Source organism: Meles meles, chromosome 3 (genome assembly GCF_922984935.1).
Source record: "Meles meles chromosome 3, mMelMel3.1 paternal haplotype, whole genome shotgun sequence".
Taxonomy (NCBI): Eukaryota; Metazoa; Chordata; class Mammalia; order Carnivora; family Mustelidae; genus Meles; species Meles meles.
The window spans coordinates 103,070,462-103,085,028 of NC_060068.1; the positions used below are offsets into that span (position 1 = coordinate 103,070,462).

The 14,567-nt window shown below is 41.4% G+C and overlaps 1 protein-coding gene across 5 annotated transcripts in view; it reads right to left on the reverse strand.

Moving 5' to 3' along the window:
* ARHGAP26 (Rho GTPase activating protein 26) overlaps positions 1-14,567 on the reverse strand; it is a 444,108-nt gene that overhangs the window by 88,256 nt on the left and 341,285 nt on the right. For all 5 annotated transcript variants that reach the window (XM_045998912.1, XM_045998911.1, XM_045998908.1 and 2 more), the window contains exon 19: positions 4,152-4,290. In XM_045998912.1, coding sequence (XP_045854868.1) covers positions 4,152-4,290 — 139 coding nt within the window. The remainder of the gene's footprint in view (positions 1-4,151; positions 4,291-14,567) is intronic.

Consider the following 14,567-nt stretch of genomic DNA (forward strand, 5'->3'; position numbering starts at 1 on the left):
AACCCAGTTCTAGTCCAAAGAAACTCGAGTTTCTTAAGAGAAAGGAATCGAGTTGCCCCAAAATTCAGAGCAAGATCTGTGGACTCTCAACAGCGACACACATTTCATGGATGGGATGTAAGGTGTTGGGAAGAACATTCATTATCTTAATGGTTACAAATTTATTATAATGTATAATAGAGAATAATACAGTGAGACCATCAAATTCATGTTTTTAGAGATTTTACTGAGTAGGATGAGGCCATGTAAAGAAGTGAGTGGCTTCAAAATTAATTTTTTTTGAACTTGAATAATCCAGCTTTGTTAGACTGGACATTTACTTCAAAAACTCAGAAGAATCATATAAAATGAACATATGTGTACATAGCAATCAGAGCTGAACATGTAAAGAGAGAATGATCTGATATTAGAGAGAAGGAATTCTCTTCCCATATAGATAACAGGAACAGGATAATTAATATCCTGAAAATCATAGACGAAGGAGATTATTGAGGCTACTGAGGTCAGAAGTGATGTACGTTTTCCACAAAATGGCTGGTACTAGACTTTACCAGCCAACCAGGTGGGGTGATTTTTAGCCAGCACATTCAGAGAAGCCAGAAGCATCACAAAGAAAAATTCTCAGAACGGTAATTTTTTTGTCAACTTAATATTCCCTTTGCTGGCTTTTTTGCCCTATATTTATGTTCTAATGCCCACTTTTAGGATGTATATCTAGAATCACTCTTCCAAATAACCTTTGGAAACCTTACATAGAATCTCAGCAGTTTCAAAACTCAATTCATTATCTCTCCTTTCTTTTCACAGCACCAAGCTTCTCCCAATGACTCAAACTCAAAATTCCACATTCTTCTCCTTTGTTTCCTACATATATAACACATTGCAAAATTATTTTCATATTCTTTTTTCTCTGTGTTCCTCCTGCAATCTGCTTTCTTTCAGATTCTGTCAAGAATTGATGACATAATGTTGTAGGAAGACTGTAGGTTTGCAGACAGATAAACCTTGTTCTGAATTCACTCCTTCTCTCTGTTATATGATTCTGGAAAATAAGTTCATCCTTTCAGGCCTTAATTTTATCATCTTTAGTAAGTACCATAGCACAGTATCAAAAAATGATTGTCATGGATAGATGTGCTATCATCTCATTGGTCTATGGGTTCATTTATTTATTCTTTAGAAAAAGATGTTATCAAGTGTCTACTGTAAACTAGAAACTATGTTATGCACTGAAGCTTTACAAATCAATTTAAAAACTGTAGTAAACAACAGCATATGAGTTATGTGGTTGTCGGCTAAAGAATGAATGAAGTCTTACACAAATTTGAGTTTGGGAAGGAACTGAGCTACGTATTTCAAGTTCCCTTAACCTGAAAAACATCATGTTATGGAAATACACAATTTTTTTTTAACCCACAAATGACTTGGAGTATTTATTTGTATTTTATTTCTACAGAGTAAACTCGGCAAAGCGCTTTGATAAAGGAGCGTCTGTCTTTATTTGCAAACAAGACAGAGGAAGAGTCAGGTGTGTGAAAACATGACAGTGCCCTGTCACCTGCTCATCTCACAGTGAGAGGTGGCTGGGTTACAAGCTGGGGTGGGGTGCCAGTAGAACCTTCCAGCACCTGGCCAGTCACCCACCCCTCCTATGGTACTTTCCAAGCCAGCCTGGATATCATCCTAGTTTCTCAGGAAAAAAGGATTTTCCAAAACAAACTATAAAAAGTCTATGTATATATGCCCTCCTACATACTTTTCAGTGAAAATGTTTCTTCTTTGAGAAAAGGAGGAAAGCTAAGCACCCCTCAAATATCCAGGGTTCCAGTCCTGTTTCCAGGGAGCATTTCCTAACATTCAGAGGAAAGAGAGGCTGCTTCACCATCTTCCCATCTTCTATCCTTCTGTCAACTGTTTGCAGACAGAGGCACCGGCAGCTTGTTCTGTAGCTTAGGTCTGTCCGTTTTCATACATCCTAACCCTTCATCATTTACCTTGTGTGATCAAATTAATCTTGGGCCAAGATCTAATTGATTTGATCCTAATCTCTATCTTCTTTCTTACATGCTCCCAGAATATGCTTTGAAACCTGTTCCAAAGCTGCTTCTGCTTCAACCTAACCGTCTGATGGGTCCTAATCTACCCTGTCCTCTGCTTAGTAGTGAACATTAGATGACCGTGGCTCTCCTGGCGCTGTGAGAAACAAATCACCCCACAGCCCAATGCCATCTGTGTTCATGGCAGATATGGGGACACCAGTTTTGTTCCCAGTATTCCCTGCTACACTCAGAGGAGCCCAAGCCATGTGCAGACCAAAGAGAATGACCCAAGCCACATATTTAAGAAGAACAACACAGGCTATCGTTTGAAGAGAGGTCAAAGCTCTGAAACTGTGCATATCCTCTGACCTAGAAATTCTTCCAGGAATTTAGCTTAAGGAAATGATCATGCCTGTGAACAGATCTGGCTACAAAGATAACAGTGGCTTTACTCATAAAAACTACATATCTGAAACAACCCAAATGGTTGTTTCAGATGGATGGTGAAACATCAAATGGATGTTTCACCAAGGTCTAGCCATTTTATGGGATAGTATGACATGGTGAAATGCAGTGATGGTCTGGAGGCAGCATGGATTTGTTTCCAGAATGAAAACAGAGGCCATTACTTCTGAAATATAGGGGATAAAAAATGGTTTTTTGTTAAAAAAAAAAAAAAAAGTTTTTTGTGACAAATAAAAAGATGTCAATCCACATGTGTATTTTCTCTCTTCCTCAAGGCCAAGTGATTCATTCTTCTGATCTGTGTCTTTACTGTGCCTCACAGAGGTTAACAACAACTGCAGCACCCCCCAGCATTCACTACGCACTCATTCTGCACTAGGTGCCATGTGAAGTACTCTAATCCGCACAGCAGCCCCATGAGGTAGAAGCTGTTACCCCTGCCTTCTGGAAGAGGAGCCTGAGGCCTTAAGATGCAGGTAAATTGCCCCCACCATGTGCAGCCAGAGACAGCAGACACGGAACCAGCAGCCAGGCAATCTGGTGCCAGGGCACGCGCTCAACCACCACGTGCTCTGCAGCCTCTGTGAATGGACTTATCCTCCGAGGCTGGTTATCACGGTGGCCTGCTGCTATCTATTCACTTGTCTACTCCCCTCCCTCAACTGTGAGCACGGTAAAGACAAGGTCTGCTGTTTCTATTCCCAGTCTCTCCCAGGCAACGTGCCAGTGTCGGTTGTGTGAAAGAGCGAGCCTTGGTATTTGTGCATGATTAAATAATAACTAGTAATAATAGCAGCAGCTCTCAGCTCTTGCCAAGTCCAAGAATTGTGCCAGATGCTTAAATGTAAAATTTTACTTACTCCGTAACAAATCCTTATGAGATAGGCACTATTATCCCTACTTTACAGATGAGCAAATAGAGGCTGAGCAACAGTCAAGGCTTGCCCATGTGTTGCTGTTGGTGCCAGAACCCAGGTCTGACGGGACTCCAGGCAGAGCTTCAGCCCTCAACTCGTACACTACCACCACTCAGCTCTCTTATTCCAGAAGCTGAAACAAGCCTGAATATTTTAGGGCCCAGTCATCTGATACTGCAAAGAGCTCCGTTCTGGCACGAAAAACGGATTCAGTAAAACTGTGGTGATAACACTGTGCTGCTTGGAACAAAGAGAGTGTTATTCTCTAATTAATTCATTCATTTAGTTCACACATTTATTGGGTGTCCATTAAATGCCAGGTTCTGTGAGAGGTGGAGTAGAAAGATGAGCAAAGGCAGGGCCTGGCCTCAGAGTCATATTCGAGTGGGGCATGTGACTTACACTAATAAGCATTTAATGACAAACTGAGAAAAGGAAACTGGTTCTGTGCTACTAACAAAAGAGGGGCGGAAGCCATGATGCCAGAGCTGAGCTCCTACTGTGTTGCAGGAGGAAACAATGTTCCGCTGTTTGCCCAGAGGAGATCTGGAAAAGAGAATCTTGCACAGCAAGTTGCCCTGGCCTTTCATTTTCCTAACTCTGCTTCCTGTCCTACCAGGCTTACTCAGCAAAGAAACCAGGCAGGGCCCAACCACACACCATCCACAAGGACACTTAGGACAGCAGCACACAGAGGCTGGAGGTGTGCACCCTGAGCCATGGGACTCACGTTTCTCTGCTGATTGCATGGCGTGGAAGAGCGTCAGGGGCCTCTCGCTGCAAGAAGGGGGCTTGGAGTCACTGCTCTTCTTCCGGGACAAGTGCAGCTGGGCGTTGGTGAGAGGCGTATCGGGCACGGTGTTAAATATCTGCAAGTGAAGTTGCACAGAAGAGTTACACACTGCCATGAGTCGGGGAGCAAGCCCCAACCAGTACAACTGAAAGCTTGGTGGTATCAAAGACTCAGCAAAAAGACCCAAAAAGACTACCCGCATTAGCTCAGGACTTTGTTTGAAACATCTCTCAGAACTGGCACTAAACATTTTCTTTTAGGAGCATATCTCGGAGTTTGGTGACCATTCACTTCCATTTCTGTCATTCTGCTGTCACTTACACTTATCCCCTCTCTGTTGTTCTCTCCAGGGGTGAGGGAAATGAAGTATGCTAAATACAAGCCACTGTCTATTAATAGGGCTTGGAGTATTTTGAGTACCTTTGTTCAAAACCAGTTCATCAAAACCCTTTATTTTCCTCATTGGTTCTACTGACCAGTTGTTAATGACTGCTTTGCAACTTTCTTAGAATGTGAAACTGCATTTAAATAACATTCCGAGAAGAAGCACCAGTTCCTGGTCTGTAGTCACCTTTGGATGGAGTCTGCTTTCCAGCTCAGCGGCTCTATGTCATCTTTGATGCTTAGCATTTTCTCATTTAAAAGGAAGAAAGAGGTTGATGATAAAAGTAACCAAAACTACAATTTGGAAAACGTAGAAAAGCATCGGAAAGAAAAGAGATAAACTTTCTATTTCTACCATTTAGAGACAACCACTATAAGCATTTGAGCTTTCTTACGAACTTTTTTTCTTTTAAGCTTTTACAACAGATGAAAATTTTGACAATATTTCTTTTTTTTTACAGATACAAGTATGGTGGCATCATTATAACAGCTACACTTACATGGTGCTTACCATGATCACCATAGCCACCACACAGGTCACCTCCCTAGGGATTAGTGTGTTCTACAAGTGGTTCATTCAGTTCTCAGTGACCTGGAGCAAGAGGTACTGTCCTCACCACTTATAATGAAGAACCAAGGCAGAGGTTAGCTGCCACAATTATAGATACAATTACAGATAACATAGAAAGCTGTATCCCTAGATTTTCTTGATTTCTTTTTTAAAGATATATTTATTTGAGAGGGAGAGAGAGAGAGAAAAAGAGAGCAAACGGTGGGAGGGGGAGAGAGATTCTCTCTGCTGAGCACGGAGCCTGATGTGGGGGCTCGATTCCAGAATCCACAGAGCACAACCTGAGCTAAAACCAAGAGTCAGATGCTCAAATGACTGAGCCACCCAGGTGCCCCGAGACTTTTTTCAAATGCATATAAACGACAACACTGCCTCAATCAAGAAAGATCTCTTGAGCATTTACTTTATACCAAGGACTCTGGATATCACACGCACATGGTAAACACATTCCCTGTGGATAGGACGGTTTGCATCCACTACCTGCGATTAACGGAGTGTTTGCCATGCCAGGTATCAGGTTAGGAGCTTTGTATGAGTTACCTTGTTTAATGTATAAACAAAAAAAAAAAAAACAAAAACCCACCTCCCCTAATTGAAATTACATAATCTACACAGTTTTGTATTCTATACATTTAACATTATATTTCAACATTTCTCCTTTCTTTAAAAAATCTTAAACATGATTCTTAATGGTTCTGTAACAGTCACACTGTATTAAGATACCAATATTTATTGATTTTATTTGTCTCACTCTGGAGCTAGCCTCCTTCTGGATTTCCACTTTCTCAACAATCATGAGTAACAAGAGGAAGGTGGGGGCACCCCACTTCCTTCCACTATGGGTAGCATTAGATATACTCTATATATGCTCTTTTCAATGGCCTCTCCTTTGTGTGTGCATTTAAAAGCAGAACTCTGAAGCTGATATATAGGAAGCAAAATCAAAAGAATGATGAGAATTTCAGCCAAAACAGCTGGTCTCCATGGGCTGGCAGGTCCTTGGGCTCCAATGATGCCAGCCAGCTGGTTAAGTCAATCTCGATCCCAAACACAGCTGTCTGAAAAACAGCATTATCATATTTTCCCTAGGGGACTGAATTTTCAACAAAATAAACTGAATCACAACATAGCTGAGTTCAAGTGGGGCGAGGGGGTAAGAAGAGAAGGGGACTTAAGCAAAAAAAAAAAAAAAAAAAACACAGAAATGTCCTAGCTTCCAGAGTAGCTGGCACCCCTAAAAATAAGTACTGGTGCTATGTATATGTACAGTCTCCTGAGTTCTGCAAGGAAGCAAAGAGAAACTATGGTTATTGTCGAGCTCAAGGACTACAGACTCTAAGAGGCCTTTCCCCCCCTTTCCTGTGTTCCCCAAACAATGCTGAGCTGCAAGCCTACTCCCAGATGATCACCTCATGGTGCAGTATTATCACTGACATTTAAACCATGCTTCTGTATGTGAGTGTCTGTGTCCGGCAGGCACCGTGCTAGGCACTTTGCATGGCTTCTAAGCCACAGATATTAAGTAGGGTGAGCATGCCACGGGAGAGATCTCCTGACCTGCAGCACAGTGAAGCAGGAGAGGGGCTGGACCTGGAATGCAGGGTTGCAGCTCCTCACATCTGCACTCTCCACTTCCTCAGCTGTCATTACTCATTCAGCTCAGCTTTTCCAGCCAATCTTCACTCCAGAAGCCATGCCCCAAATGCACGAGCACAGATTTCAACAAATAACAGTATCTCTTAGCACTGCTCTGCCTCTGTCCTCAAGAATAACACTCTCAGCCATCCCTAGCTGAAAATGAATTGAGACTTGTGATGGCCCACCACCCCCTTATGTCTAGTGTCCAAGGTTTGTTTCTCTTTTCCTAACTGGAAATAAGCTTGTTGGGCAACTACAGTGGACACAAAGAGAATGGATACACATTTTAATTTCAACTATCACCAAGAATGTGAAGTTACAGTCCTTCCTAAAAACCGTATGAAATGTTGGAGAAGCAAAGAATAGATTGTGAAGAAAGCATGCAGATTTGGGCTGGTGCACGAAAAATTGCTTCCAAAACAATGTTTACACACAGCCGAGCCGGAAGAGACATGGAACCCAGGAGAGTCGTTCATTCTGCATACTGGTAGGTTTCTTTAAAAGAGAAGTTGTTTGCCCATATCGGAACCAGTTCTAGCAGATTTTCACCACAGGTGAGACCAACAGTCCCAAAGGCGAGTTCTCCAGCCATCACTGTGAGCCAGGCCCAGGCTGCTCAAGAGTTCTGATGCGGCTGCTCTCACAACACAAAACGTCAAGTGCCAGACACAAGACTACCAATGCGATGGTTACAGATGTTTCCAGATTGCAAGGGCACCTCTGTAAATGTGAACAAGTCAGAGCAGATGATACAAACTTACATTAAGGAGTCTTGAAAATCATGCTCCAAATTACTGTTGTCCACTTAACTCTGAAATTTGAACACATGCAAGCTGTTTAAAGCCTGCTTACTGTCTGGCCACTTTCTAGCCAGGCCAAGGGTTTGTCTCTGTGCTAAAAGCTCAAGCTGGAATTCTGATGACAACCTGAATTTTTCACAGTTTCCTTGGTTATTCCAAGCCTATTTTGTTTGGAAGACGTAATTTCAAGAAAATCAAGTAAAGTTTCCTTCGTTCTGTTAAGAAGAATCACTTTAGAAATGACCCTGCCGAATGATACAAGTGTGGGTTCCTATCATTTATGACCAATGGATTTATGGAGCTCTACCACGTGGCTGGAACAATTCACAAGTTTCACAGAGACTTTCCAAATTAACATAAAAGAGGGAGATTTATTCTGTGCCCCAAGTGCCCTATTAATTCTGTCCAAACTTGCTAATTCTGAGTTAGGAAACCTTTAGAAACAAAAGTTATTGGGAAGGCCATAAGCCTTCTGGAAGCTACTGAGGAACAAAACTGTAACATTAAAAAAAAAAAAACAAAACCACACAACTCTGCATATCTCTTCCAAGTATTCCCAATTTCAAGCTTCCTGTAAGTGGAATTAGCAGACCCATAAATACCAGCTTCTGTTTCCCTTTAAGCTACGTGGGAGAGTGGTCAGGCTTGTGGATTCACACAGGCCCAGGCCCGGTCTGGGTTCTGCTGCTTACTCAGTGGGCAACACCTACAGCGACACTGATCTCACCATCACTGATAGCAGCACCATTGCCATATCACCACAAAAAGTCCAACAAAGGAATTCATAGCCAGCATATGGGTAGAAAGCAAAGAAGCTGTGGAGCTAGACAGACTTGGGTTCAACTCAGGCAAGAGACTGAGTCTCTTGAGTCTGTTTCCCTGTGCAAACAAGGATCTAACACCCACCTCGCAGAGCCACTGAAAAGTTAAGGCACAGTAAGTGCTAGAACCTAGCAATGAGTGGACAAAAAATGGTAGTGGTATAATGACAATAAAATAACCAAAATTTGTTGAGTGTTCATCGTGCTATTTGCATGACTTATCTCATTATTGTACTCACAAGAACTCTATTTAAAAGGTACTATTATTCTTGGCATCGTGAAGGTGAGGAACCTAAGACTCAGTGAGATGAACTGATTTGTCCAAGGTCACATACTTGAATACAGCTGGACTGGAACTTAGCATGACCATCTGGATATTACCCATGTGTGGTTTTATACCTATTATTAATTTGAAAGACATAGGACAAAATAAGAAGATTCCAAGTTTTACAGTCCAATGGATCTGACTTTAGTTGCTTACTAGTAGTTCTGTGACTCTGAGCAAGTTGTATAACTCTGTGACCTTCAGATGCCTCATCTGTAAAAACTCCCAGGAGTGTGGTGAAGACCAAAGCACCTAACACAGTTTGACACTCAATGTTCAAGAGACATTACTGCATTCAATAAAAAAGTATAAGAAAAGAAATAACTGGAGACTCAACAATGAATTATTTGCAGTCAGGACATGAGGATTTAATTTATAAGTGCAAATTTAATTACTGCTCTTTGCAAAACATCGATCTTAACTGCTTACAGCAATGTTAAAATTTGCTGTTCTTTTCCCTCGCGTTGTCTACAAAATCCAAATTTCACTGCCCATCCCCCTGCCTGCCTGAGGCCCATGCTGACAATTGTAGACCACTGCCACTTGCAAAATTTGTTGTTAGCGGTGGCTCATACACATTTTTACACCTTTTGTGATCCCATTCATCACATGCTTCTGTAATTTACAAGGATTAGGAGCCTTCCTATAATGTGTGGGGTGCACTCTTTATTATGTGCTGTGATATTTATGGGAGGAAAATTAGGTCATGATAAAGAGTTCCTGGTCTATAACTGCTAAGTAGCTCGGAGATAATAAATCAATGACAGCGGCCTGGGAATAACAAAACAAAACAGAAGAGACTGAGCATTTTCCTGAGACACAGAGGCACGAGTTCCAAGTATTAAAGGATAAACAAATCTGGCCTTGTTTAATGTGGAGTTTCTGCTTTGGGAGTGGAGGGCTGGAACCACAGAGCAGGGCTCACACACTGCCCACTCCTTCTCATGACACAGAGCAGCAGGGCTGCTTAGGGCCTGAGAAGCTATAAACCCAGCGCCTTTCCATGGGAAAGCTGGGCAAGTCTTATTTAGCAGGGCTCATTTACAGCAACTGTTAAAAAGCCAAATTCATAGGCTACAGTGACAGGGTTTTTAAGGACAAGTGGGAGCCCAATACCCTACTGATATTAGCATTTTGGCAGAGGGATCAACAATTTAGAAAATAGTTTGGGGAGTTTTACTAAAAGTCCTTCAGAGAAAAAAAAAAAATTCCTTCCAAAGAAACCAGTTCCATTTAGGAAGTGGGGGCATATATAGATAGATGGCATGCATGGTCATCCATTGGGTGCTGTGATTTTCCCAATTTCCAGAAAGTTCCTCTTTCCTGTTCTCTTTGCCCATGGAGAAATAGATGAAAACATAACAAAATCCCATCCTTATTTAAGCTATATTAAAGGAGCTTCATAATTCAAACTGGGCTCAGTTTATCTGGCACTAATTGGGAGGGAATATACATGTTCAGATTCACAACCCTATCGCATTAAAGAAGAGTAATTTGCACAGCACTTGACACTCAAAAAAAGAAAAAAGGCCTGTGATAGAAACACTCCAGCCCTGCATATAAGTAAATCTAGCTTACTTTTAAACCTCACACGGGCAGGACCAAAAAGATCATACTCGGGAACCAATGGAAGGGAAAGTAACAAAAAATTAAAAAATGAAAATCAATGAACACATAAAAAAAAAGCCATGACCATAAGATACAAAACTAGCTTCCCAAGCAGGCAACAGCACCAGAGATTATCTTAATGTAGTAAAGCATCAAGGCATTCTTCATCATCATCAAGTTGAAATATCGAGAACATGAAATAAAACTGCCACACACTTGTCAGTCACCAGAAACTGTTCAAATCAATTATATTTCACTAACTGATGGACATTTGGTGCACAAACCCCAACGCTGGTGTAATGGATTTCAATTCCACCAACATTTTGGTAAAAGCAGGTCAAGGTAGCTTTGTGGGTGCAAATCAAGTCAGATCAAGACAACAGCACCAAGAGACACTACCATTTTAATGGGAATGCAAGGTTGCTTAGGTGCTTGTCCTAGGTGTTCAGTGGGGTCCCATCCATGCTTACCAGGTTCTTCTCCTTACGGATAGGATTAAAAGTTAAAATACTTCAAAAGGGGACACTGATCTTTGGGCATTTCTAAGAATTAATAACTCAAAGATCAACACTCCTCCTTCTTACAAAGCAAACTGATGACCTGGGGAAGGAATTATGATGCTTTCTTTTGTAAAAGAACAACAGGCATAAAAAGGGGCAATGGTGATAAAAGCATGTGGTGCGTAGGCACGTGAGCACATCCACACTCTGCTTCATGTGCAGAAACCCTTTGGAGGGACACGTGCATGGCTCAGTCAGTTAAACACCTATTTTCAGCTCAGGTCATGATCCCCTAGTCCTGGGATTGAGTCCCAAATCAGGCTTCTTGCTCAGTGGAGAGCCTGCTTCTCCTCTGCCTGGTGCTCCCCCTGCTTGTGCTCTCTTTCTCCCTGATAAATAAATAAATAAATAAAATCTTAAAACAAAACACTTTTGAGTGCCACAGCCAAAAGAAATGTGGACCATTACACAATGAGTGGGTCCAATCCTACCCTTACAGGTTGGAATTTAATAGGAAGATAAAACTCATGCATATATACATTATTAATCTGAGATTTCACATTTAACTGAAACTATAAAAAGAAAGTAGTGTGGGGGCGCCTGAGTGGCTCAGTGGGTTAAGCCTCTGCCTTCGGCTCAGGTCATAATCTTCAGGTCCTTGGATCGAGGCCCGTATCGGGCTCTCTGCTCATCAGGGAGCCTGCTCCCCCCTCTCTGACTGCCTCTCTGCCTACTTGTGACCTCTCTCTCTGTGTCAAATAAATAAAATAAAATCTTAGAAAAAAGGGTAGTCTGTTTCCTTGGTATGGTTGTTCTTTCCCAAACATCTAAAATTTTCAAAGTTACTGGCAAGGTAACCTTTAACCAAAAAAATAAAAGGAAACTATTTTAAGTAGCAAAATTCCTGGGTGTTGGGGAATCTTAGATAATGACAGCACTCAACATTTTGTTTTGTTTTAACTAGAAGCATATAAATTTTGGTAACTTCCACTATAACCCCAATATTGGCCTGCTTGACGTTTTAAGGCTCAGAGTGATAAGCCATGAACTGGGTAAAGATTGTGTCTCCATACAGAAATGGTAATTTTATATAATGCATTGTTACCTTAAAACAAGCATGGAAAGAACTAAAGTCTTAAAGTCTTTCCCTTTTGAAATCTGACTACAATCTTTAAAAAAAAAAAAAAAAAAAAGCCAGTCTCTTAAGACTATTCTTCTCTAGGTCTCACTTAAACCAAGAACCAAAAGTATGGAGTCATTGAAGGGAAATGATGCCATAAATTAGAATTTCCCTTTAAAAGTCTGGCAAGAAGAACCAAATAGAAGCCATTAGGATCTTACTCTACCCTGTGAAAAGTAAAGGCTGTAAGTGAAAAGTGACACTCTGAGCCTTTTTAAAAAATATATAAAGTCACAAGTTTACAACAGTACAGTCAACTCTATGATTTTTGTGCTTTATTTAACAAGTGATTTTGATATCAATAATCAGAGTTTGATATCAATAATCAAAGACTTCCAGGGATGTCTTTCTAAAGTGATGATATAATCATTTCACCCCTTTAAACTTGGAAACTTGAACGCTCCCATTTTTCAGGAGTAAACGTAAACCCTTTTCCATAGCTTTCCAAGTCCCTGACAATGGGCTAAAGCCAACTGTGTGGTAGCATCTCCCACCACTTGCTAACATATAACCCACGTTCTTTCACAACCATGTCATTTTAATACACATAAGTTAATTAATCCCTGGAAGGGTGTCACTCATGTCTCAACTCTTTCTCTGCCTAGAAATGTCTATCTGTCTGAGCCTGGTACAAGCAGAATTAAGTGATTTCTCCTCAGTGATGCCATACACTTGACTCGTCTTACTGGATGTCACTAAGCACACTGTATCATGCTTAGCCATATCTTGATAAAATCGGAGGGCCTTGGGAAAAAGGTCCCATTTCACTCCTTTTCAGCCAGTAGCAGATGCTCAATAAATGCATGGCACAGAGATAAACTAGAACAGATTTCAGTAGCTTGGGTTGTGAAAGCAGTTCAGACTTAGTTCTCTCCTAAAGGCTGTTTCTGAAACTCTTTGGACTTCAGGTCCATGATTTGTAAACTAGAGGCAAAAATACTGACCTTATAAAAATTAAATGATATGATGGATGCAAAGCTGCTTAGGATAGTATATTGTGGATAAGAAACTATAATGAAAGTTAACTACTACTGCCACTATTACATCTAAACTATGTACCTTACAAAGATCCATTACCATCAACAGAGTAAGTCAACCAATATGTATTACCAAACATGGAAAAAGAAGATCCCTACCAGATCCCAAACATAATCCCTATCTTCTGGCTTTTTACTGTCTGCCTCCACTTACTGTGGGATATTTATCTCCTACAACTGTTCCAAACATCACTCTTCTCACCGGGTCTGCAAGGGGAGACAAAGGACAAGAGTTTCTGGCCATATGCTTTAGCCAGTTCAAACATAGAAACCTCCTTCTCTCTCTCTTTTTATTAATTTTTCTTCTCTTTGAAAAGAGATGTTTCATCAGGTAAAAGAAACGGAATTTTCTGGCTAGCAGACATTCCCTATCCCCCTCTTTTAAATGTCAATTTTAACGACAAAGATGTGTTTCCAGTTATAGACACTGATGAGTTAGTTCTCCATACTGAATCTTTCAAAGGGTATTTGAGGACTGACTTGTCAGTATCACCAAATGTCTGATGCCCCCTGGCTGTGTAAAAAATGGCAATGCTGAGGAGAAGAGTGCTTTCCGTAAGAAATACTGAGGAACTGCCTATGTTTAGCACAAGCCCCTCATAAGAAAGCAATGTCTTGGGGCACCTGGGTGGCTCAGTCATTAAGCATCTGCCTTTGGCTCAGGTAATGATCTCAGGGTCCTGGGTAAAGCCTGCTTCTCTCCCTCTCCCACTCCCCCTGCTTGTGTTCCCTCTCTCACTCTGCCTCTCTCTGTCATATAAATAAATAAAATCTTAAAAAAAAAAAAAAAAAAAGAAAGCAATGCCTTTTCCAACAGGAACTACAAGCAAACCTGCCAGGCATGGGGAGGGAGCCCTTATGGCAGAACACCTGCACAGATAGTAGCTCACAACTGCTCCTTCGTCTCTAGGTGCACACGGCTTCTCTCAGACAGAGGTGCAGTCTCTTTCCCACCCCTTCGACCTGGCTGGCCTGGTGACTTGCTTTGACCAACAGAATGTGCTAAAGCCAATACTCTGGTCTGTTCCAGGCTGAAGCCTTAGAAGGCTTTGTGGCTTCTGTGTTTGTTCCCTTGGAAATCTGGCCCAGATTATTAAGTGACGAAGGAGCACATGGAGATAGAGAGGCCACAGAGAAGAGGATCAAGGTGTCCCAGCTGATAGCTAGTACCAAGATTTCAGACATGCAGACTAAGGCCATCTTGGAACTCCCAGCTGCAACCAAACCACCCCAGCAGATACCATATGGGAGACATAGGAGCCCTCCCCAAATATCTGACCCACAGAATTGAAAGGAAAAAAAAAAATTCCTTGCTGTTTTAAGTCACTAGGCTTGGAGATGATCTGTTATGCAGAAATAGATTTAACTACAACAGGCATCTTATGGTTCTCTCTCTCTGTCTCTGAGTGGCTCCAGTTGCTAGATGCCTGGGCTGCTATACCCTCTTTCAGTACTATATCTATTACTTCTATCTACTATTACTATAGTT